This window comes from Cervus canadensis, chromosome 24 (genome assembly GCF_019320065.1).
Source record: "Cervus canadensis isolate Bull #8, Minnesota chromosome 24, ASM1932006v1, whole genome shotgun sequence".
Lineage (NCBI taxonomy): Eukaryota > Metazoa > Chordata > Mammalia > Artiodactyla > Cervidae > Cervus > Cervus canadensis.
The window spans coordinates 53,843,451-53,861,413 of record NC_057409.1 but is presented as its reverse complement, the minus strand read 5'-3'; the positions used below and the strand labels follow the sequence as shown (position 1 = coordinate 53,861,413).

At 43.1% G+C, this 17,963-nt stretch overlaps 1 protein-coding gene across 1 annotated transcript in view; it reads right to left on the bottom strand.

Annotated features, from left to right (window-relative positions):
- STAT1 (signal transducer and activator of transcription 1) overlaps positions 1-15,399 on the bottom strand; it is a 39,347-nt gene extending 23,948 nt beyond the window's left edge. Inside the window, exons 1-9 of the mRNA XM_043445049.1 lie at positions 15,221-15,399; positions 14,761-14,912; positions 11,864-11,992; positions 10,807-10,951; positions 9,449-9,547; positions 7,083-7,172; positions 5,964-6,042; positions 4,350-4,441; positions 4,010-4,161 (exon numbers count right to left, since the gene is read on the bottom strand). Of these exons, the coding sequence (XP_043300984.1) occupies positions 4,010-4,161; positions 4,350-4,441; positions 5,964-6,042; positions 7,083-7,172; positions 9,449-9,547; positions 10,807-10,951; positions 11,864-11,991 (785 nt within the window). The 5' untranslated portion in view covers position 11,992; positions 14,761-14,912; positions 15,221-15,399. The remainder of the gene's footprint in view (positions 1-4,009; positions 4,162-4,349; positions 4,442-5,963; positions 6,043-7,082; positions 7,173-9,448; positions 9,548-10,806; positions 10,952-11,863; positions 11,993-14,760; positions 14,913-15,220) is intronic.
- Positions 15,400-17,963: the final 2,564 nt, after the last annotated feature.

Here is a 17,963-nt window from a genome sequence, read left to right as displayed (position 1 = left end):
TCATTATTTGTGAGAAAAAACTAACATGCCCTGAATGATTACAGCCCAAATAAAACGCTTCTGCACCCGCCGAGATGGACGTGAGCAGAGATGGGGCGGGGGAGTGGGAGCTTCTAGGGCCGTGGTCCCCAACCTCTGGGGCCTAATGTCCGATAATATGAGGTGGAGCTGATGTCACAGAAATAAAGTGCACAATAAATGTAATGTGTTATTGAATCATCCTGAAACCATCCCCCCACCCTGTCTGTGAAAGAACTGTCTTCCAACAAACCAGCCCCTGGTGCCAAAAAGTCTGAGGACTGCTGTCTAGGGAATCTTCTAGGGAATCTTCTTGAAGTCTAGGGACTTCAACTGAGTTATCATATAATTGGGACTTAAACACACAGGGTAAAGGGGGCGGGGTGCAGAGGGAGGGGACATGATAAGGCAGACACTCTAGAAGGTGATGTGGCGGCAGTGAGGGGCCCCTGCAGATTTTATATCAAGGCAGTGACACTGTGCAGGGAGGAGGAAGAAGGCAACCTGGAGTCAAGGCAGCAAGACAGAGGGCGGATGCAAGCCGGGTTAGGAGGAGACAAGGGAACAGGGGTTACCACGTCACTGACCTGAAAGAGAGGCAAGGTACATAATCTAACCATTATCAGACACTCAAAATATGTATAAACCAAGGAGGAAAGCTGCCGACTACTCTCAGGTTCCTCCATCCTGACAGTAAACCAAAGGTGATGGAGCCTCTGAGCAGTGTTGGACTGTGGAAGTCCTGACCTGGAGTGATAAGAGCATCAACTCCCCAGTGAAAAACATCTCCTCCAGTTGGTGTTTTCAGTCCTTGAGTCCAGGTCACAGCCCCAAAAGCACAGCCCGTGGGTGTGAAATGAGAGGCAGGATAACAGTGGCAGGCAGGCGCATCCCACAAGGATTCTAACCCAGTGATTCCCAATCCTGTTTGGGCCGAGGGACACAAGAAAATGCTGACAATTCTTGCACAGCACAGTGGGGGACAATGGAGGGCATTCACACCTCCACAAGAGGCTCCATGTGGCCCAAGATGATCAGAGGGGCTCTAGACAGTGAGGACCTCACCCCACTCCTGGGGGAAAAGAAAGAAAAACAGCAATCCAGAAAGTAATCTCATGAGATCTTTGGTCCTTGGGCCCTTCAGAACTGCCCCAGGCCACCACCCACTCCTGCCCACTGACTCGACTGCTTCCACCTGGTCTGCTCAGCTCTGTCCGTCCTCCCTGGGCTCTGCTAAAACCTTCGGTTCAGTTCAGTCGCTCAGCCACGTCCGACTCTTTGCGACCCCACGGACTGCAGCACGCCAGGCTTCCCTGTCCATCACCAACTCCCAGAGCTTGCTCAAATTCATGTCCATCAAGTCGGTGATGCCATCCAGTCATCTCATTCTCTGTTGTCCCCTTCTCCTCCTGCCTTCTATCTTTCCCAGCATCAGGATCTTTTCCACTGAGTCAGTTCTTCGCATCCGTGGCCAAAGTATTGGAGTTTCAGAATCACTCCTTCCAATGAATATTCAGGACTGATTTCTTTTAGGATTGACTGGCTTGATCTCCTTGTAGTCCAAGGGACTCTTAAGAGTCTTCTCCAACACCACGGTTCAAAAGCATCAATTCTTAGGTGCTCAGCTTTCTTTATAGTCCAGCTCTCACATCCATACATGATGGTTGTGAAAAACCACATGGTTTTGGAAAAACCATAACTTTGACTAGACGGACCTTTGCTGGCAAAGTAATGTCTCTGCTTTTTAATATGCTATCTAGGTTGGTCATAGCTTTTCTTCCAGGGAGCAAGCATCTTTTAATTTCATGGTTGCAATCACCATCTGCAGTGATTTTTGAACCGAAGAAAATAAAGTCTCTCACTATTTCCATTGTTTCCCCATCTATTTGCCAGGAAGTGATGGGACCGGATGCCATAATTTTAGTTTTTTGAATGCTGAGTTTTAAGCTAACTTCTTCACTCTCCTCTTTCACTTTCATCAAGAGGCTCGTTAGTTCTTCTTCACTTTATGCCATAAGGGTGGTGTCATTTGCATATCTGAGGTTATTGATATTTCTCCCAGCAATCTTGATTCCAGCTTGTGCTTCATCCAGCCCAGGAGTTAGCACAATGCATTCTGCATGTAAGTTAAATAAGCAGAGTAACAATATACAGCCTTGATGTACTCCTTTCCCAATTTGAAGCCAGTCTGTTGTTCCAAGTCTGGTTCTAACTATTGCTTCTTTACCTGTATACAGATTTCTCAGGAGGCAGGTCAGGTGGTCTGGTATTTCAGTCTCTTTCAGAATCTTCCACAGTTTGCTGTGATCCACACAGTCAAAGGCATTGGCATAGTCAATAAAGCAGATGTTTTTCTGGAACTCTCTTGCTTTTTCAAAGATCCAGCAGATGTTGGCAATTTGATTTCTGGTTCCTCTGCCTTTTCTAAATCCAGCTTGAACATCTAGAAGTTCATGGTTCACATACTGTTGAAGTCTGGCTTGGAGAATTTTGAGCGTTACTTTGCCAGTGTATGAGATTTTGCTGATGAGTGCAGCTGTGCAGTAGTTTGAACATTCTTTGGCATTGCCTTTCTTTGGAATTGGAATGAAAACTGACCTTTTCCAGTCCTGTGGCCACTGCTGAGTTTTCCAAATTTGCTGGCATATTGAGTGCAGCATTTTCACAGCATCATCTTTTAGGATTTGAAATAGCTCAACTGGAATTCCATCACCTCCACCAGCTTCATAGCGATTCTTCCTAAGGCCCACTTGACTTCACATTCCAGGATGACTGGCTTTAGGTGAGTGATCACACCATCATGGTTATCTGAGTCATGATCTTTTTTGCATAGTTCTTCTGTGTATTCTTGCCACCTCTTCTTAATATCTTCTGCTTCTGTTGGGTCCATACCATTTCTGTCCTTTACTGTGCTCAATTTGCATGAAATGTTCCCTTGGGATCTCTAATTTTCTTGAAGAGATGTCTAGTTATTCCCATTCTATCGTTTTCTTCTATTTCCTTGCACTGATGATTGAGGAAGGTTTTCTTATCTCCTTGCTATTCTTTGGAGTTCGGCATTCAAACATCCTCAGAGCAGACCAGAAATACAGGCCTTTCTGTCTCTATTCTATCCTCAGACTTAAATACAAAAATCAGAGAAATGAATCTCCATTTAAATAAAGGGCCTGCCTGGCTCACCAGTGTTGACTGGGAAAGTCCTGGAGTTCCCAGAATAGTATGGGAACCTCCACGACCAGGTTCCAGCCTCTTGTCTGCTCTGTTTTCTTCCTTCCTTATCTGGCATCCGACTCTCTAGCCACCCAATGTAAGAACTTTGGGCCCAGGTCCTTCCCCCCCTGCTGCTTCTGTCCACACCTTTCTCCTCTCTGGTCTGTGAAGTTTTTTCCTGTTCACTCCCGAGTCAGTGCAAGGCCATTTTGTCTCCTTTATCTTTCCTGGTGACTCCTTCCTTCATCCTCCATGGACTCTGAATGGTCTCTGTTAGAACCTTGGCAATCTTTCACCAAGTAGTTATTACCACGTCCATCTCCCATCTCCCCAGTGAAAGTTCTTTGCTGGCAACAATCAAGAATCATTCGCCTTGTGTTCCAGGTCCTAGCCCAGTACCTGGCATACTGCATATAATAAATATTTACTAGATGGATGGCTGAATGAGTGGCCCACTGTTGTTTCATGTAAGCCTGGAAAATGCCTCGAGCCCTTTCATTTTTAATAAAACACTGTGACTTACATTGTTAAATGTGCTGTGTGATGACCATGTCACTGGTGTGTTGGCATAGTCAAGTGACACATCCCACAGTGCGTGTCCAGCAGGGAGAGGAGTGCGCCACACCAAGCTGAGCATGGCCACAGGCGTGATTCCAGGGCAAGAAGCAGCTGGATTACGTCCAACTCCAAATGGAAGTTTTCACGGGGTCCGTGCAACTGACACAGCTTGAATGTTCACTCTACAAGTTTATGCAGCTCACCAATCAGCTGCCAGTCTTACCAATTTTGCAGCTGATCCAGGCAGGCATTGGGGGGCCCCCCAATACAGGCACTCTGCTGTCTCCGCTTCCACTCCACCAGTTCATCATTAATCAGGGCTTTCTGGGTAAGTTCGGTGGCATTCAACAACTCTATTATTTTGAGAACGACTTCCTAAAGGGAGAGAAAGACACACAGTGAAATAAACACATCTTTAATCATGGAATTTTATTCTTTCCTCTCAACTGGGCACTAAGCCAAGTGGTTATAAAAAATAATTTTTGCCTCATTTCTAAATTTCAAGTCCATTATTTACAGTCTGTGACAAAAGTACTGTGTTATTCTGGAACGTGAAATGCTACCTTTCTCTTATTGTCCAGCATTAAGTACATCTTCTGGAGTAACAACTGTTCTTGTTTCTGATCATTCTTTGCCACGCCGTTGGTTTCATGTTCTGTGAATTGGGAGAGACAGCAGATAAACAAAAATGTGAGACGACAAGACCAACTGAAGGCAAGATTCGCATGCATTTAGGGAAAATATGACCCAAATGCTATCTGAAGACAGGTCCAAGCTTGGTCTTCATCAATCACTATTGAACAAAACAAAAAAATAACGGAACAGGACACTTGGAAACAAAGTCCTTGTTTTCAATGGCTCATGTAAATGAGAAATACTACTGTCTGGTTCTTAAGTCACTGTCAGAATATTACCTCAATGAACATAAGGGACAAGATTAAAAACCTCAGTTTAAAACAAAATTGATACAAAGCATCTCCGTGGCTTTGAAAGAGAAGCAAACAACTTGGGAAAGTGTCATTGAGGTTTCTTTCTCTGGTATTTTTATTCACATTATTACAAATAATGCTTCCATTTTATCATGACATCCTCCAAGGACTGCTAGGGTAACAGCAGTACTCTGCTTGTTCTGCACAGTGCACACTTTGAGGTTATTTTCAGTGGACATCCTGTCATCATTAAAAACAAGCAACAGCAACAAAATAGAGTAAAATTGCTCTAAAACAAGGGGAAAATGCTGAACTTCACCTCTAGTGTGCACACACAGAGCTGGAACATTTGAAGAAACTTTGGGGATTAGGGTGGGGAACTCCAAACACCTATCCATCTATGTCCATCAGTAGGTGAAGCACAGTAAGTAAAGTGAAAAACACAACCAGTGGGTGTCAACGGGGGGTGATTTTGTCGCCCAGAGGTCACTTGGCAACATCTGGAGACAGTTTTGAAGTGGCAACCCACTCCAGTACTTTCGCCTGGAAGATCCGGTGAACGGGGGAGCCTGGCAGGCTGCAGTCCACAGGGTCGCAGAGTCAGACAGGGCTGAGCGTGCGATCACACACTGGCAGCTCTACTGCCGCCGGTGGGCAGCGGTCAGGGACGCGGCTGAACCCCCTACAGTGCCCAGCTTGCTGTCATTGTCGGTTATGTCCAGCATCTACAACCCCACAGACTGCAGCCCACCAGGCTCCACTGTCCATGGTTATTTCCCAGGCAAGAACACTGGAGTGAGCTGCCATTTCCTTCTCCAGGGGATATTCCCAAACCAGGGATCGAACCCACATCTCCTGCATTGGCGGGCAGATTCTTTACCACTGAGCTATCAGAGTATCTCACAACGCACACAACAGTCTCCAAAATGAGGTTGTGTGTGTGCTCAGTCATGTCCGACTCTTTGCAACCCCATGGACTGTGGCCTGCCAGGATCCTCTGTCCATGGGATTTTCCCAGCAAGAATACTAGAGTGGATTGCCATTTCCTCCTCCAGCAGAACATGGTTATCTGGCCCAAAATGTCAATAGCACTGAGGTTAAAAAACCCTGACCTGGTCATCAAAAAGTCAACACTAGTAATTAAGTCATAAAATATTTGCTAAATATGAAGGAGTACTTGCCTTTGCTAGCTAGTGTAGGCAGAAAAAATTACAGGCAATGGACACTGCTTTAAATGTTAACTCTTACCTCTGTTCTGCAAGGTTTTACATTTAAAGTCATATTCATCTTGCAAATCTTCTAGGGTCTTGATTTCATGTTCAATACTCTACAAGTAAAGACATAAACAAGTTTTCCACCATACTCAGAACAAAGACTTTAGGACACAGATTATTGTTTCTATAGGACCCAGAAAATCATGGATACAATCCTGCTCTCTCGAAGATGAGTAAGATTCATAAAATCCTGCTCTCTCAGAGATGAATAAGATTCATAAAATTCTAATAATGAATAATTTCTACTTAATTAATAAGTATATAATAACCATTTTAGAAAACAAGACATATGCCTATTTCTGGACTGGGCCACTTGATGTCTATTTATTTAATGAAATGTTTCCCTCAGAGGCAGCAAGGTAAAGCTGCTCCAAATAACCTGTTTGATAAAATGCCATCTGAAGCACAAAGTCAGAGTCATGCTAGTGTGACCTGGAGACCCACAGGAGAGCAGGCTCCTCAACAGAAAGCCCGCTTTCACAGACACAGGTCCAGTGCAAAGCTGGACTCCTCACCCTCTCCACGCAGCCCCACAGCAGAGGGGAGTGAACATATACCACCAAGGGCACCGCTCCCGTAGGTGGTCTAGGAAGTTCTATCTTAAAGTTATTGCAGATGTTTTACTCTAATCAGAATATATCAGAAATTTCCTTCCCTGAGATGTTTTTGTTCCCCATCCAAGCCTTGGAATAAAACAGGTGTTTGAGGAAGACTACGTTCATCCTGGGGTACTATGTAACCCCAGGAACATATGCCAATTTAAGAAGTGAAGCCATAAGCAGCAGTAGCTTGTTCACTGGGTGATGGGGCAAAGTCCACAGTTACTGCATGATCTTACAAGGAAGGAAAAGATAAGCTCCACGTTTGGAAATTATAACACGGGCCATAAATATCTATCTGCTCATTGGTTGCATCAACTTGTTTACTTAGAGATTGGAATTTGGGGGAAACTTTTCTTCTCAACTACTTAAAAAACTGAAACTAGTTAAAATGTTTACACTAGTAAACTAGTAAATGTTTACACTAGATAAAATGTTTTTATCCCCCCTATAAAAAGTTACAGAGAATATGTATACATTTATTCAGTACTCACCATAACTTTGTCTTTCACATTTCTGACTTTGCTGTCAAGCTCCTTCTGTTTGTCTAACATTACAGTGCTCTGAATATTCCCGGACTGTGCCTGTAATGGAAGGTACGTGGTTAGCAGCCATGCCTTCCTCTGTTTTATTTACCTGCTGGTTAAGCTCCAAAGTCAAGTCTATATCCTGTGCCCCGCCTAACTCTCAGACCTTCCAGAAGCTCCTACAGGCCTCCCACATGAGTGTGCAAAAGAAAAGCTCAGTTCTCAAGGCCCTGGAAAGTGCTGGCAAACTGTGAACAAGCCTATAGAAAGACTAGGCTCAGTTCACATCTAAACTAAACAAATAGTGTATCTAGAATTTTCCATTAGTTCATACAGTTGCCTGCGACCACACAGGAATTTATTTGAGGGTTTCTCAAATGCTGTAGAGAAGATTGTTCTTATTTACCCTGTCCTTATTTCTCTCAAAGTCATGCAATTCAGTGTGGTCACCCGACCAGCATCACCTTACCACCTGGGAGCTTGTTGGAAATACAGAATCTCAGGTCCTAATTTGATCACTGAATCAGACACCCCATTTGGGCAAGATTCCAGATAATTGAGAGGCATATCAAAATTGTACAGAGAAAGACAAATATCACAAGATATTGTTTGTGGATATGTGGAATCTAAAATAATGATCTGATACCCCCAGACATCCAGGACCGTCCCCCAAAGCCCAAGAGGGCCTTGCTTCTCTTGGTCACAGCTGAACAGTCCACTAACCTCCTCCAAAGGGGTCACTGATAACTCAGTGTCCTCTGACGGGCTTAAAATAAATCAAAAGCCAACAAGCCTTCCAAACCCAAGAGACGGGGCTGACCTGGCAGAGCAGGAATCACCTCCTTCACTTTCTAGTGCTGCCTCGGGGCCAAATGTGAGGAGGGAAAGGTTTAGGTACCCCAAGGTGAACAGTTTACTCTCCTGCCCGTCTGCCCTTGGCTGACCACTCAAGCCCATCTGAGACACAGAGTGGCCCGCTGCATAATGCTGTTACAATGAAAAATCCACATGATAATCAAAATTTCCTGGTGAGAGTCTCCCAGGTACAGGCCATACTGAAGAAGGCACACCTCTCTCAGAGGCAGCAACGTGGCCGGCTTTTCCTCTTGACACTTCTGTTCACTAGGATGAATGAGCCAACCTAAGCTTGCAACCAATAATATGTATCTTTAAATGCTTACTGCAGCAAGGAGCTTTCAGTGTGACAGGAACTAAACACCCAGGGAGGCAGCAATCACAAGGACTGGGCAAATGCTCAAAAAGTGCACGGAAAATGGCATATTCACTGTCTCTACTTAAACTCTCTCTCTCCACCCCTACCTCCCAATCTCACAGCTCAGTTTATTAGTTATTCCTTAGAGAAATGGACATAGGAAGCATTCCACTGTGTATTCTGACCTTCTTCCCCGATAATGGAATGATCTCAGCCACAACAACTCAAACCACAGTGGTTTCACTGTCTGCTGGGTTGTTCCCACCACCCCATCAATGAAAGGCATGAATAAATGCCACGGTAACTTCAAAAAACTGAACCCTGATCACCAGGAAGGTCTGTATTAGGATTAATAAAATCATAATTTAAAAAATCTTGGTTATGGTATAACTGACTCATTCACTGTTTGGATGTCTCAGATACCTAACAGATATCTCAGTACCATCCAAAACAAAGCTGCTGATTTCCCTATCAACCCATTCTTTCCTAAAACCTACTGTGTCCTGCCAAAACTCTACTCCTGTCTCTTTCCTATCTTCCCCAGCTTAATAAACAGTATCTCCAAGTAACCCAAGTCACAAATCACAGTTATCCTAGACTCTGCTGCTTCTCACTTCCACATCAGATCCTTCAACGTAAGCCATTTTGGTACCACGTGCAGAACATAACGGAATCTGCCCACGTCGTCCCACCTCCACCGACTGCGCCTCGACCTCACCTACTTCCCCTCTGCTCCCTCAGTCTGTTGTAAGAGCCCGCTAGCCATCTTCTGCTTCCTTTCCTACCCTGGCACTTCAGAGATGATGCCTGACCCTGACCTAAAGAAATAACCCAGCACTCCACTACTGTCCACATTGTATCATGCTTTATTATCTTCACAGCGACTATCACAACCTGAAAAGGTTTTTCAAACCTAGAATGACTTCTACTATAATAGGGTCCTTTCTGAAAGTCTGGGTCTGTAACATCTTGATACTTATTTTTCCCCACTTCTTGGGGGCAATAAAATCAGAGAGCTAGTCACCACTGCCTTGAAACAGGGCCTCAATAATACTTGCTGGATGACTGAATGAATGTTTATTGCTTTATTATCCTTTATGTTCAATTAGGAAAAAAGTACCTGGCTGATTCTCTGGGCATGATCCAAGATCTTTCTTTCCTCCTTCAGACAGTTACAGATGATCATAGACATCAGTATTGGGTCTTCCTGAAAATTATCCTAGACATGGGTTGTTAGAATAAAAGTAAATTAATCTTCAGAATGTTTAAACCGCTGTATATCATACACTGAAATGAGTTTGTTCATCCTGCACTTACTAAATCCTATATGAGCTATTTTTTGGTAACATCAAAATATTCTTTTCGCATATTATGACTAAAACTGCTTCAGCTGTCCAACTAACTGCAGGTTCCTAAATTACTTCTTGATTAAAAAAACAAGTATTTTTGTATACAGTTCCTGTAATATTTTTCATTTTTGTTGCTCTTGGGCCCAGTTCTCTTGTTACAATCCTGAGACAATGAAAATGATACAAAAGTTATCCAGATTATTCCTCAATCTAATGGTCTCTGCTTCGAATCAGACCAAAGACATTCTTTTCAATTTTTCTGCTTTCTTGTCAAAGGTAGTTTGCAAAGTACTGCAATTGTGCCTCTCTTTATAACAGGTATAATTAAATCAACTCTGTAGGAGAGGAAATTTCTGTAAAGTTAATCTGGCTTTCCCATTCACTGGTATTATAAAATCATACATACATTCACAGAGTGGGGGAAAAGGTTCTAATTAAGTTGAACAGTCTGGTTGTGAGGAATAAAACAAGAAAACGACAGTACTCACCTCCATTAAAACAGAAAAATTCCATTAATACAGAAGTAAAAATGGTTATCAGGTTTATGGGGTGCTGAAGTACTTATGAAGAACTCCTAAAACTCTGATGTATACTCTCTCCTGCCTGCAACTCCCTTTCACTTTTTCTTCCAAGGGAGGGCAACTCCAGCAGAAGCAAGGCAAGGTGGGGTCCAACTCCAGTTTACCACCTCATTCCTGGGCCTCAGAGACATCAAACCTTTCTGGACTTACTCTTCATCTGTCTACTAAGCACTCAGACTGGACTCATCACTCAAGTTCCTTTGAGCTTTAACATGTTACTACAGCTCACTGCTCTTAACATATAACCCTTTTTCTTAATGACTTAAATATCAACAACTTTAAATAAGATCACAGCACCGAATTTCTCTCAGAACTACTTATGCCTAAGTGATAGCCTGAAGCTTGAAAATTCCTTATGTTTACAAAATGAATTGATATTTTATTTTACTTCTGCTATAAAGTATTAGCCACATAAAGGCAGTTTATTGACAGTCTCTGTAATTTCCTAAATACCAGTGAGAATGTACTCAATAATATTTGCTGAATGAAAAACCTCTCTTACGTAAACATGGAAGCATTTCAACTAAAACACAAAACGAAGGTCATACCTGAAGGTTGCGCTTGCTTTTCCTTATGTTATGTTGCAATAAAAAATTATTCTCCAAAGAAAAGCGACTGTATTGATCATCCAGCTGTGATAGCAGGTCATGAAAACGGATGGTGGCAAATGAAACATCGTTGGCAGCATGCTCCCTAGGAGGGTCAAAATGTACACATTTCATTTAGATACTACTTCCTTTGTGGCACAGCTGGTAAAGAATCCTCCTGCAATGTGAGAGACCTGGGTTCGATCCCTGGGTTGGAAGATCCCCTGGAGAAGGGAAAGGCTACCCACTCCAGTATTCTGGTCTGGAGAATTCCATGGACTGTGTAGTCCATGGGGTTGCAAAGAGTCGGACACAACTGAGTGATTTTTACCTTTAAACCAACAAAATAAACACTGTTTTCCATAATGAAATGATTAACTTAAAAGTGTTTTCCTGGCTTTTAGTCCCTTCTTTTGAAGCTGACAGTGCGTTTAGCAGCAGGGAGTATAGTATTTCTATTATATAACATTAGCATGAACAATTCTAGTACGCCAAGCTGGTGCATAAAGCTATCAATGGTGATTATCTCTGGAGTCAAAAAATCAACAGGAGCCTTCACTTTCTATGTCAAATACTTTCAGAACATTTAAAATATTTGCAATGAGCTAAACAATAAATTTTAAAACAAAACATTTATCAGTTTTAAGAGCTATTTCCTTAACTGCATTACTTTATACTTCTCATAAGTATTCTACCACGACTTGGCTGTAACTTACCTCTTTCTATAACCTGGATCCTAGCTTGGAAAATAATTTGTATCAGCATGATGTAACTTGTTCAAAGCATTTAGGAGGATGTATAATTAAATTGAAAAGTACATAAAATTAATGACTAATGCATTTAGCTTTCTAGAGACATATGACATTTTTCAAGTCAACACTCTTTTTTTGCAACAGATAACCCCAACGGCTACTGATGAGATTCATCTGCTAGTCAGTGTAGTTCCAAGTCATTCAATCAACAAGTTATTTTAAAAGTGTAGAAAAACTCCTCCTTTTATCAGATGAGTTTTCCTTACCAGTCTTGCTTTTCTAGCCACTGTGCCAGATATTGTCTGATTTCCATGGGAAAACTGTCATCATAGAGCTGGTGAACCTGCTCCAGGTATTTGGACTCAAGCTGCTGAAGCTCATACCACTGGGACATCCTATAGGGCAAGAGACCACAGATCACAAATGGAAGTCCACAGCTCCAAAGAAAGCATGTCTAGCATTGTGCTTCTTCTAAATATCTTGCTTAATCAAAAACATAATTTGTCTCAAACATACTTTTAAAATAGATGTCTATATTCCAAAACCTGTTTTGTTTTGTTTTTTCATTTGGGGTCAATATTTCTTTCTTCCCCATAAAATACACGTTCAGGTCTTTGCTCAAATGCTAATGTATCAGGCAAGCCTTCTTTGGCTACCTTATTTAAATTGCCACTACCTCTCACCCCAGAAAACACTATCCCTCCTCCTTGATGTACTTTTCTCCATCGCCCTTACCACCATCTGACCTAGGACGTATTTTCCTTTTTATTTTGATTAGTGTCTGTTTTTCCCACTGAAGGGAATCATTTGTCTGGGATAGTGGTAGTGCGAGGTGGGGGAAGGTTGTTCACTGAAGTATCTCCAGAACAGTGCTGGGCATTTAGTAGGTGTTCATATGCCTTTAAAATGAATCTTCACTTTTATTAAAAAGTGGAAAACACTATTTGCTTTAACATAAATTGTAAAAACTTTCCCCAAAACTGCTCTTAGAAATTACAGAACATTTGTAATTTAATTCAAAGGACTTTAAACTGGTATTCTATATGATTCACATGATTAAAATGAATTACTTTTGTTATATATCTTTTAAAAGAGATATTTTGTTCTTGGTCTACTGCACACAACAAAGTAGCACAAAATTCTTAAATCTCAGTCATAATTTTTAAAGACTGAAACTACATTGTTAAATGCAATTTGAAAAGATAAAGTAATACTATCTCTTTAGATAACTGTAAATCAACTTTTATATAGTAACCCCAAAGATTAAAAATTAAAACAAAAATCTGATTTAAGGAAGTCTGAACATCCATCAGGAAAATGAAAAGCCTCCCTTCATCATAGTGTAAATTAGGACTTATCAGCTTGGCCAAAAGTTTCGTTCAGATTTTTGCAACCCAATATATCAGCGCACAGCTGACAATACTCTGAGCAAATGTAAGTGAATCTTGTTCTACCAGGCCTGAGGAAGGGCTCTGGATTTTCAAGCAGAGCATGGAAGAACATATGCATGCTTGCTGGCAAGCACATGTGTGCAAGCATGAAGTCATGTCTGCTTCATAAATTTCCCTCCAAAGGAAGGTAGGCATACGGTGGGGCCACAAAACTAACCATCACAAAACATCAGTACAAACGAACCCAAGCGAACCTTTGGTATACTTGCTGTAGCAATTTGATTTTTCACTTCAAATTTATCCTACCTGAGTAAAAGATTGCAAATTTGCAGTGCTCTTCCTCCCTGCTAAGTATCTAAAAAGGATGTGACTAAAGCAAATACGCTGGCCAGCGGGGGCTGCAACACTCTTCTTAGGTGGGTGACCACAGGTGACTCACTTCTCTATCAACAGGGTGATTGTTAAGACTGCATGAGCTAATACAGACACAGCACCTGGCACAAAGCAGGCGATCAATAAATTCATGCTAACAAATTCAGAATACACTCCATCTTCTCGCCAAACTTGGTACCAACACAGAATAGCAAGACCATCCCTCAATCACCTGACTTCTTCCTTTCCAGTCTCAAGACCTCCTGCCTCCATGCCTCCAACACTATTTTCCAATCCAGCCTTCTGCTGCACAAGGGTTTTGACCACATCATCCTCTTGCACAAAACTGCTAGTTTGCCCAATATCTGACTGATTTCCACTCTGACACTATTTTCATCCATTCACAAAGCAACCCTGCCACCCAATCATCTACTTTTCTTCCCCTGGCTTCGCCCAACACTTCTGCTTTGCTCCAGCTGTCACTCACCCTTGAAAACAGCTTCCCCGTAAATTTTTGCCTCTTTAAATTTTACTAGTATTCAAAGACTGGTACAAACGCCATTTCTTCTTTAAGCTAAGACATACCCAGAGACAATTAAGCTTTCATTGACTTGTGCCTCACAGCATTTTGCATCTCTATTTGGGCATCAGCCCCTGTTTTCCTTGGTGGCTCAGTGGTAAAGAATCTGCCTGCCAATGCAGGAGATGCAACACACAGGTTTGATCCCTGGGTGGGGAAGATCCCCTGAAGTAGGAAACGGCAATCCACTCCAGTATTCTTGCCCAGAAAACCCCATGGACAGAGGAGCTTGGCGGGCTACGGTCTATGGGGTCGCAGAGTCAAACACAGCTTAGCGACTGAGCATGCACAGACACCCTGTCTTCCTTAAAAAAAGCTCTATGATGTCTCCCCTAAATGATGTAAGCTTCAGATTTGCTAAGACTGCCTTTTTTTTTTTTCTTTTTAACCATCCTCTGCACTTTGGACAGTGTCCTGCACACAATATATACTCAATAGAAGTCTGTTGAACTGAAATCTAGTAGACTGAATTAGAAAGTAAAGGGCAAACCATATTATGGTCCAACAAGTTTTGAGTCCTGCGTCAAACTGCAAACTGGATTGTGCTGGGGGCTCAAGTCTTATTTCAGTCCCATAAAAACAATCTATCCAACTTATACAAACAATATTTAAAGCACAATCAATCATACCTATTTTTCTTCCCCCAAACTTTTGGTACTAGTCAGAATTTTTTAAAGGCTAATTATATTATTTCGGGATCTGCAGGAACTAATCATCACTTTTACACTTCATGAGCATATTAAGCTCTTTTATCCTTAAACAGATATATAATTAAGTTCCAAAGTCACATACTCATTCATTTCCGTTAACATTTACTAACCTGTCACCTTGTGCCCAGCGAAGGGCTAGGGATTCAACACAAGCAGCAGCTACACACAGCACGTCAGATGCCCAGACTGTTGGGTCTGCATGCACAGGGTGCGTCTAGCTTAGACAGCTCTCTAGGGGTGGCACACGGCAAATGCAAACTTTCTGCGGAGAGAAGAAAATACGACTCTGCTGGAAGGGAAGGGAAAGAGGGTAAATGGGAAGATGTATTGTTGTGGGGGAGGGGCGGGATTCTATTTCACATTTTTTTACTACCAGGGCACAATTGACTGGGGCAACCGTGCCATCACCGGAAACAACACCTGGGATATAAGTTCTTTTCCGGATGACGGATTCACCTGTCAGCACTTAAAAGCTTGAGCTCGTTGGGCATCCGTCTGCTGGGCCCCGAGGAAGCCGGTCCAGGCGCGTCCCACCCGGCACCCGGAACCCGGAACCTCACGCTCACTCACTCTGCGCGCCGGATCCCGCAGGGATAGGCGAGAGCACAGCCGTGCCTCCTCTCCGAGGCGCACCGGGTCGCCTCCGCTCTATCTGGGGTCTGACTCGCGTTTTTCCGAACGCAGCAGGATCTCTCCGCAAACTCAGCGCAGCAAAGCGAAAGTACCAGCGGAAAGAAAAGGCTGATCCTGACGCCCCGCCTTCTGCTCCCGCCAATCATCGGGCTGCTGCCGCGCTCGGCCAATCGGACACGGCTGTTCCCCGCGCGCATCGCCTCCCCCCGGCCGCTGCTCTGCCAGCCGGCTGAGTCTTTCCTTAGCCTTCGGGTAGGGCTCGGGTAGGGCTCGTATTTGGAGGCCTTGAAGCTCAACTGTGTTGCAAGTTAAGGGTTATGTTTACACATACTTTAGAGAACAGCTAAAAGGAAGTTATGTGTTTGCTGAGGCCCAAACTGGGAGAGCCTTACATTAGCCCCAAATCTGAAAATCCGAGGCAGAGGACACAGGTGGGGGACATTGTCGTTCTCGAATCTCAGCTTAGCAGCTTACCTACCTCCATGTTGCTAAACCCGGAAGACGCTTTTCTGTACTCACCTTATGTGACCACTCAGAAACTTTCTGCGCAGCTAACACCTCCATTCTTTTAACACTTATTCGTGGGCCATAATGACAACATACCTTCCTTGCGTCTTCCTACCTCTGGTATTTCTTTCTCCATCTCTGCCACCAAACTGCTCAGTTTTAAGTGTGGTCATGCTACAGATCTGGTCTACTTTACCTACACTTCTCAGGTTGCTCTGTGTTGACCTCGTCCACAGCATCTGTGTCTTTCTAGATAATGTAGAACTTCTACAACCGTACCGTGTCCACACGACTCCTTGAGCGCCACACCCACTGTACAGCCCACATTTGACTTTCTACTTGGATGTCTGGTGAGCTCTAAAAACTAATTATATTCAGAACCATCTCATCATTTTTCTTCTTAAACCTGCCCTTTTTCTAGAAATAACCCGTGCCAGAAAATTAGGAGCCACCTTTGATATTGTCTTCTAACCACCCACGCCCACACCAGTCCTCAAGCCTTGTTGACTTTTCCTCCAAATACTCTTCAGGTCTCATTGCTTCTGGTCATCTTCTGTGCCATCCCCCCTTTTCTCTCATTTGGATCTTTGCAGTAGATGCCCCAAATGGCTGCCTCACTTCAGTTCTTAACTCCCATTTAATCCATTTACCCTGTAGTAGTTTGACTGGTTTGTTTGTAACTGCAAAGCAGATCATGTGTTTGCAAACCTGAAAATCCTCTGATGGCTTTCCTGAATAAAATCCGGATGTCTTAATGTAACCTATAAAGCCTTGGTTTCCCTATCACTTTCTTTAACGTCATCTTGTGCCACTCTTTCCTTACTTCAGCAGGGGTTTTTTGTTTTTTTGTTTTTTTTCTCCTTCAAATAAGACAAGCTCTTTCTACAAACTCAGGGTCTTCTCACAAGCAGTTCTCCATTTGGAAAACCCTTGGAGCCAATGCCCTCCCTCCCAACTTCTTTGCTGGCTAGCCTATCTTTTTGTTGTTGGCCACGTTGCTAAGTTGTGTCTAACCCTTGCGGCCCCATATACTGTCACCCGCTAGACTCTTCTGACCATGGATTTCCCAGGCAGGAATACTGGAGTGGGTTGCCAATTCCTTCTCCAGGGGGTCTTCTCAACCCAGAAATCAAACATGTGACTCCGGCATTGGCAGGCAGATTCTTTACCATTGAGCCACCAGGGAAGCCCCAACTCATCTTTTATGTCTCCACTAAAATCTAAGCTTAAATGTCACTTCCCCAGATAGGCATCACTGAGGCCAGACTAGGTCTTCTTGGAAGGTGTGCACATAAAATCAATTGGTTCCTCCAAGTATTTAATAGATGGAACTTAAATCAAGCCTAGAATAATAGGGCAATTTTGGGTGGGAAAAGGCTGTAAATAATTTCCCAGAGATAAGCTTCCTTTCCCAGGAAGTTTATAAGTGGGCTTCCCTGGTAGCTTAGCTAGAAGAATCCACCTGCAAGGCAGGAGACCCCAGTTCAATTCCTGAGTCGGGAAGATCCCCTGGAGTAGAGATACACTATCCAGTCCAGTATTCTTGGGCTTCCCTGCTGGCTCAGCTGGTAAAGAATCCACCTGCAATGTGGGAGACCAGGGTTCGATCCCTGAGTTGGGAAGATCCCTGGAGAAGGGAAAGGCTACCTACTCCAGCATTCTGACCCCGGTTGCAAAGAGTCAGACATGACTGAACGAGTTTCACTTTCACTTTTTATGATTATATGTGTGTCTATTGTCGTTTTCTCCATTCTCATATCTATATACTACTTCTTCTTGTCACATATTCACCCTCACAAAGCCAGTACTGAACTGGTGATAACAATGACTCTTGGTACCAAAGTAGCAGCCCTCTGTGTAAAAATATGCTAGGACTCCACCCCCCCAAAAAAGTCCTTCCCCTCCTTCTTACACCCTGTTCTAAGGGCCCACACAATGTTTGAGAAAAGCTGACTCTCAGAAGGGTAGATAATATGTTAAACATATATATTTTTTTCTGGTACTATAAAATTTACACAGAGACTAGCTTCAGTCTTGACATGTTAATATCTGCAAGTAGGATATTTCTCTTTGGCTCTCTGCATGCTGGTTGTCATCAAGTTCTATGGATGGTTCCTTCCCTATGTCTTTAACTGCCTTAATTTTCCCATCATTGACAATGCCCCACAGTAGG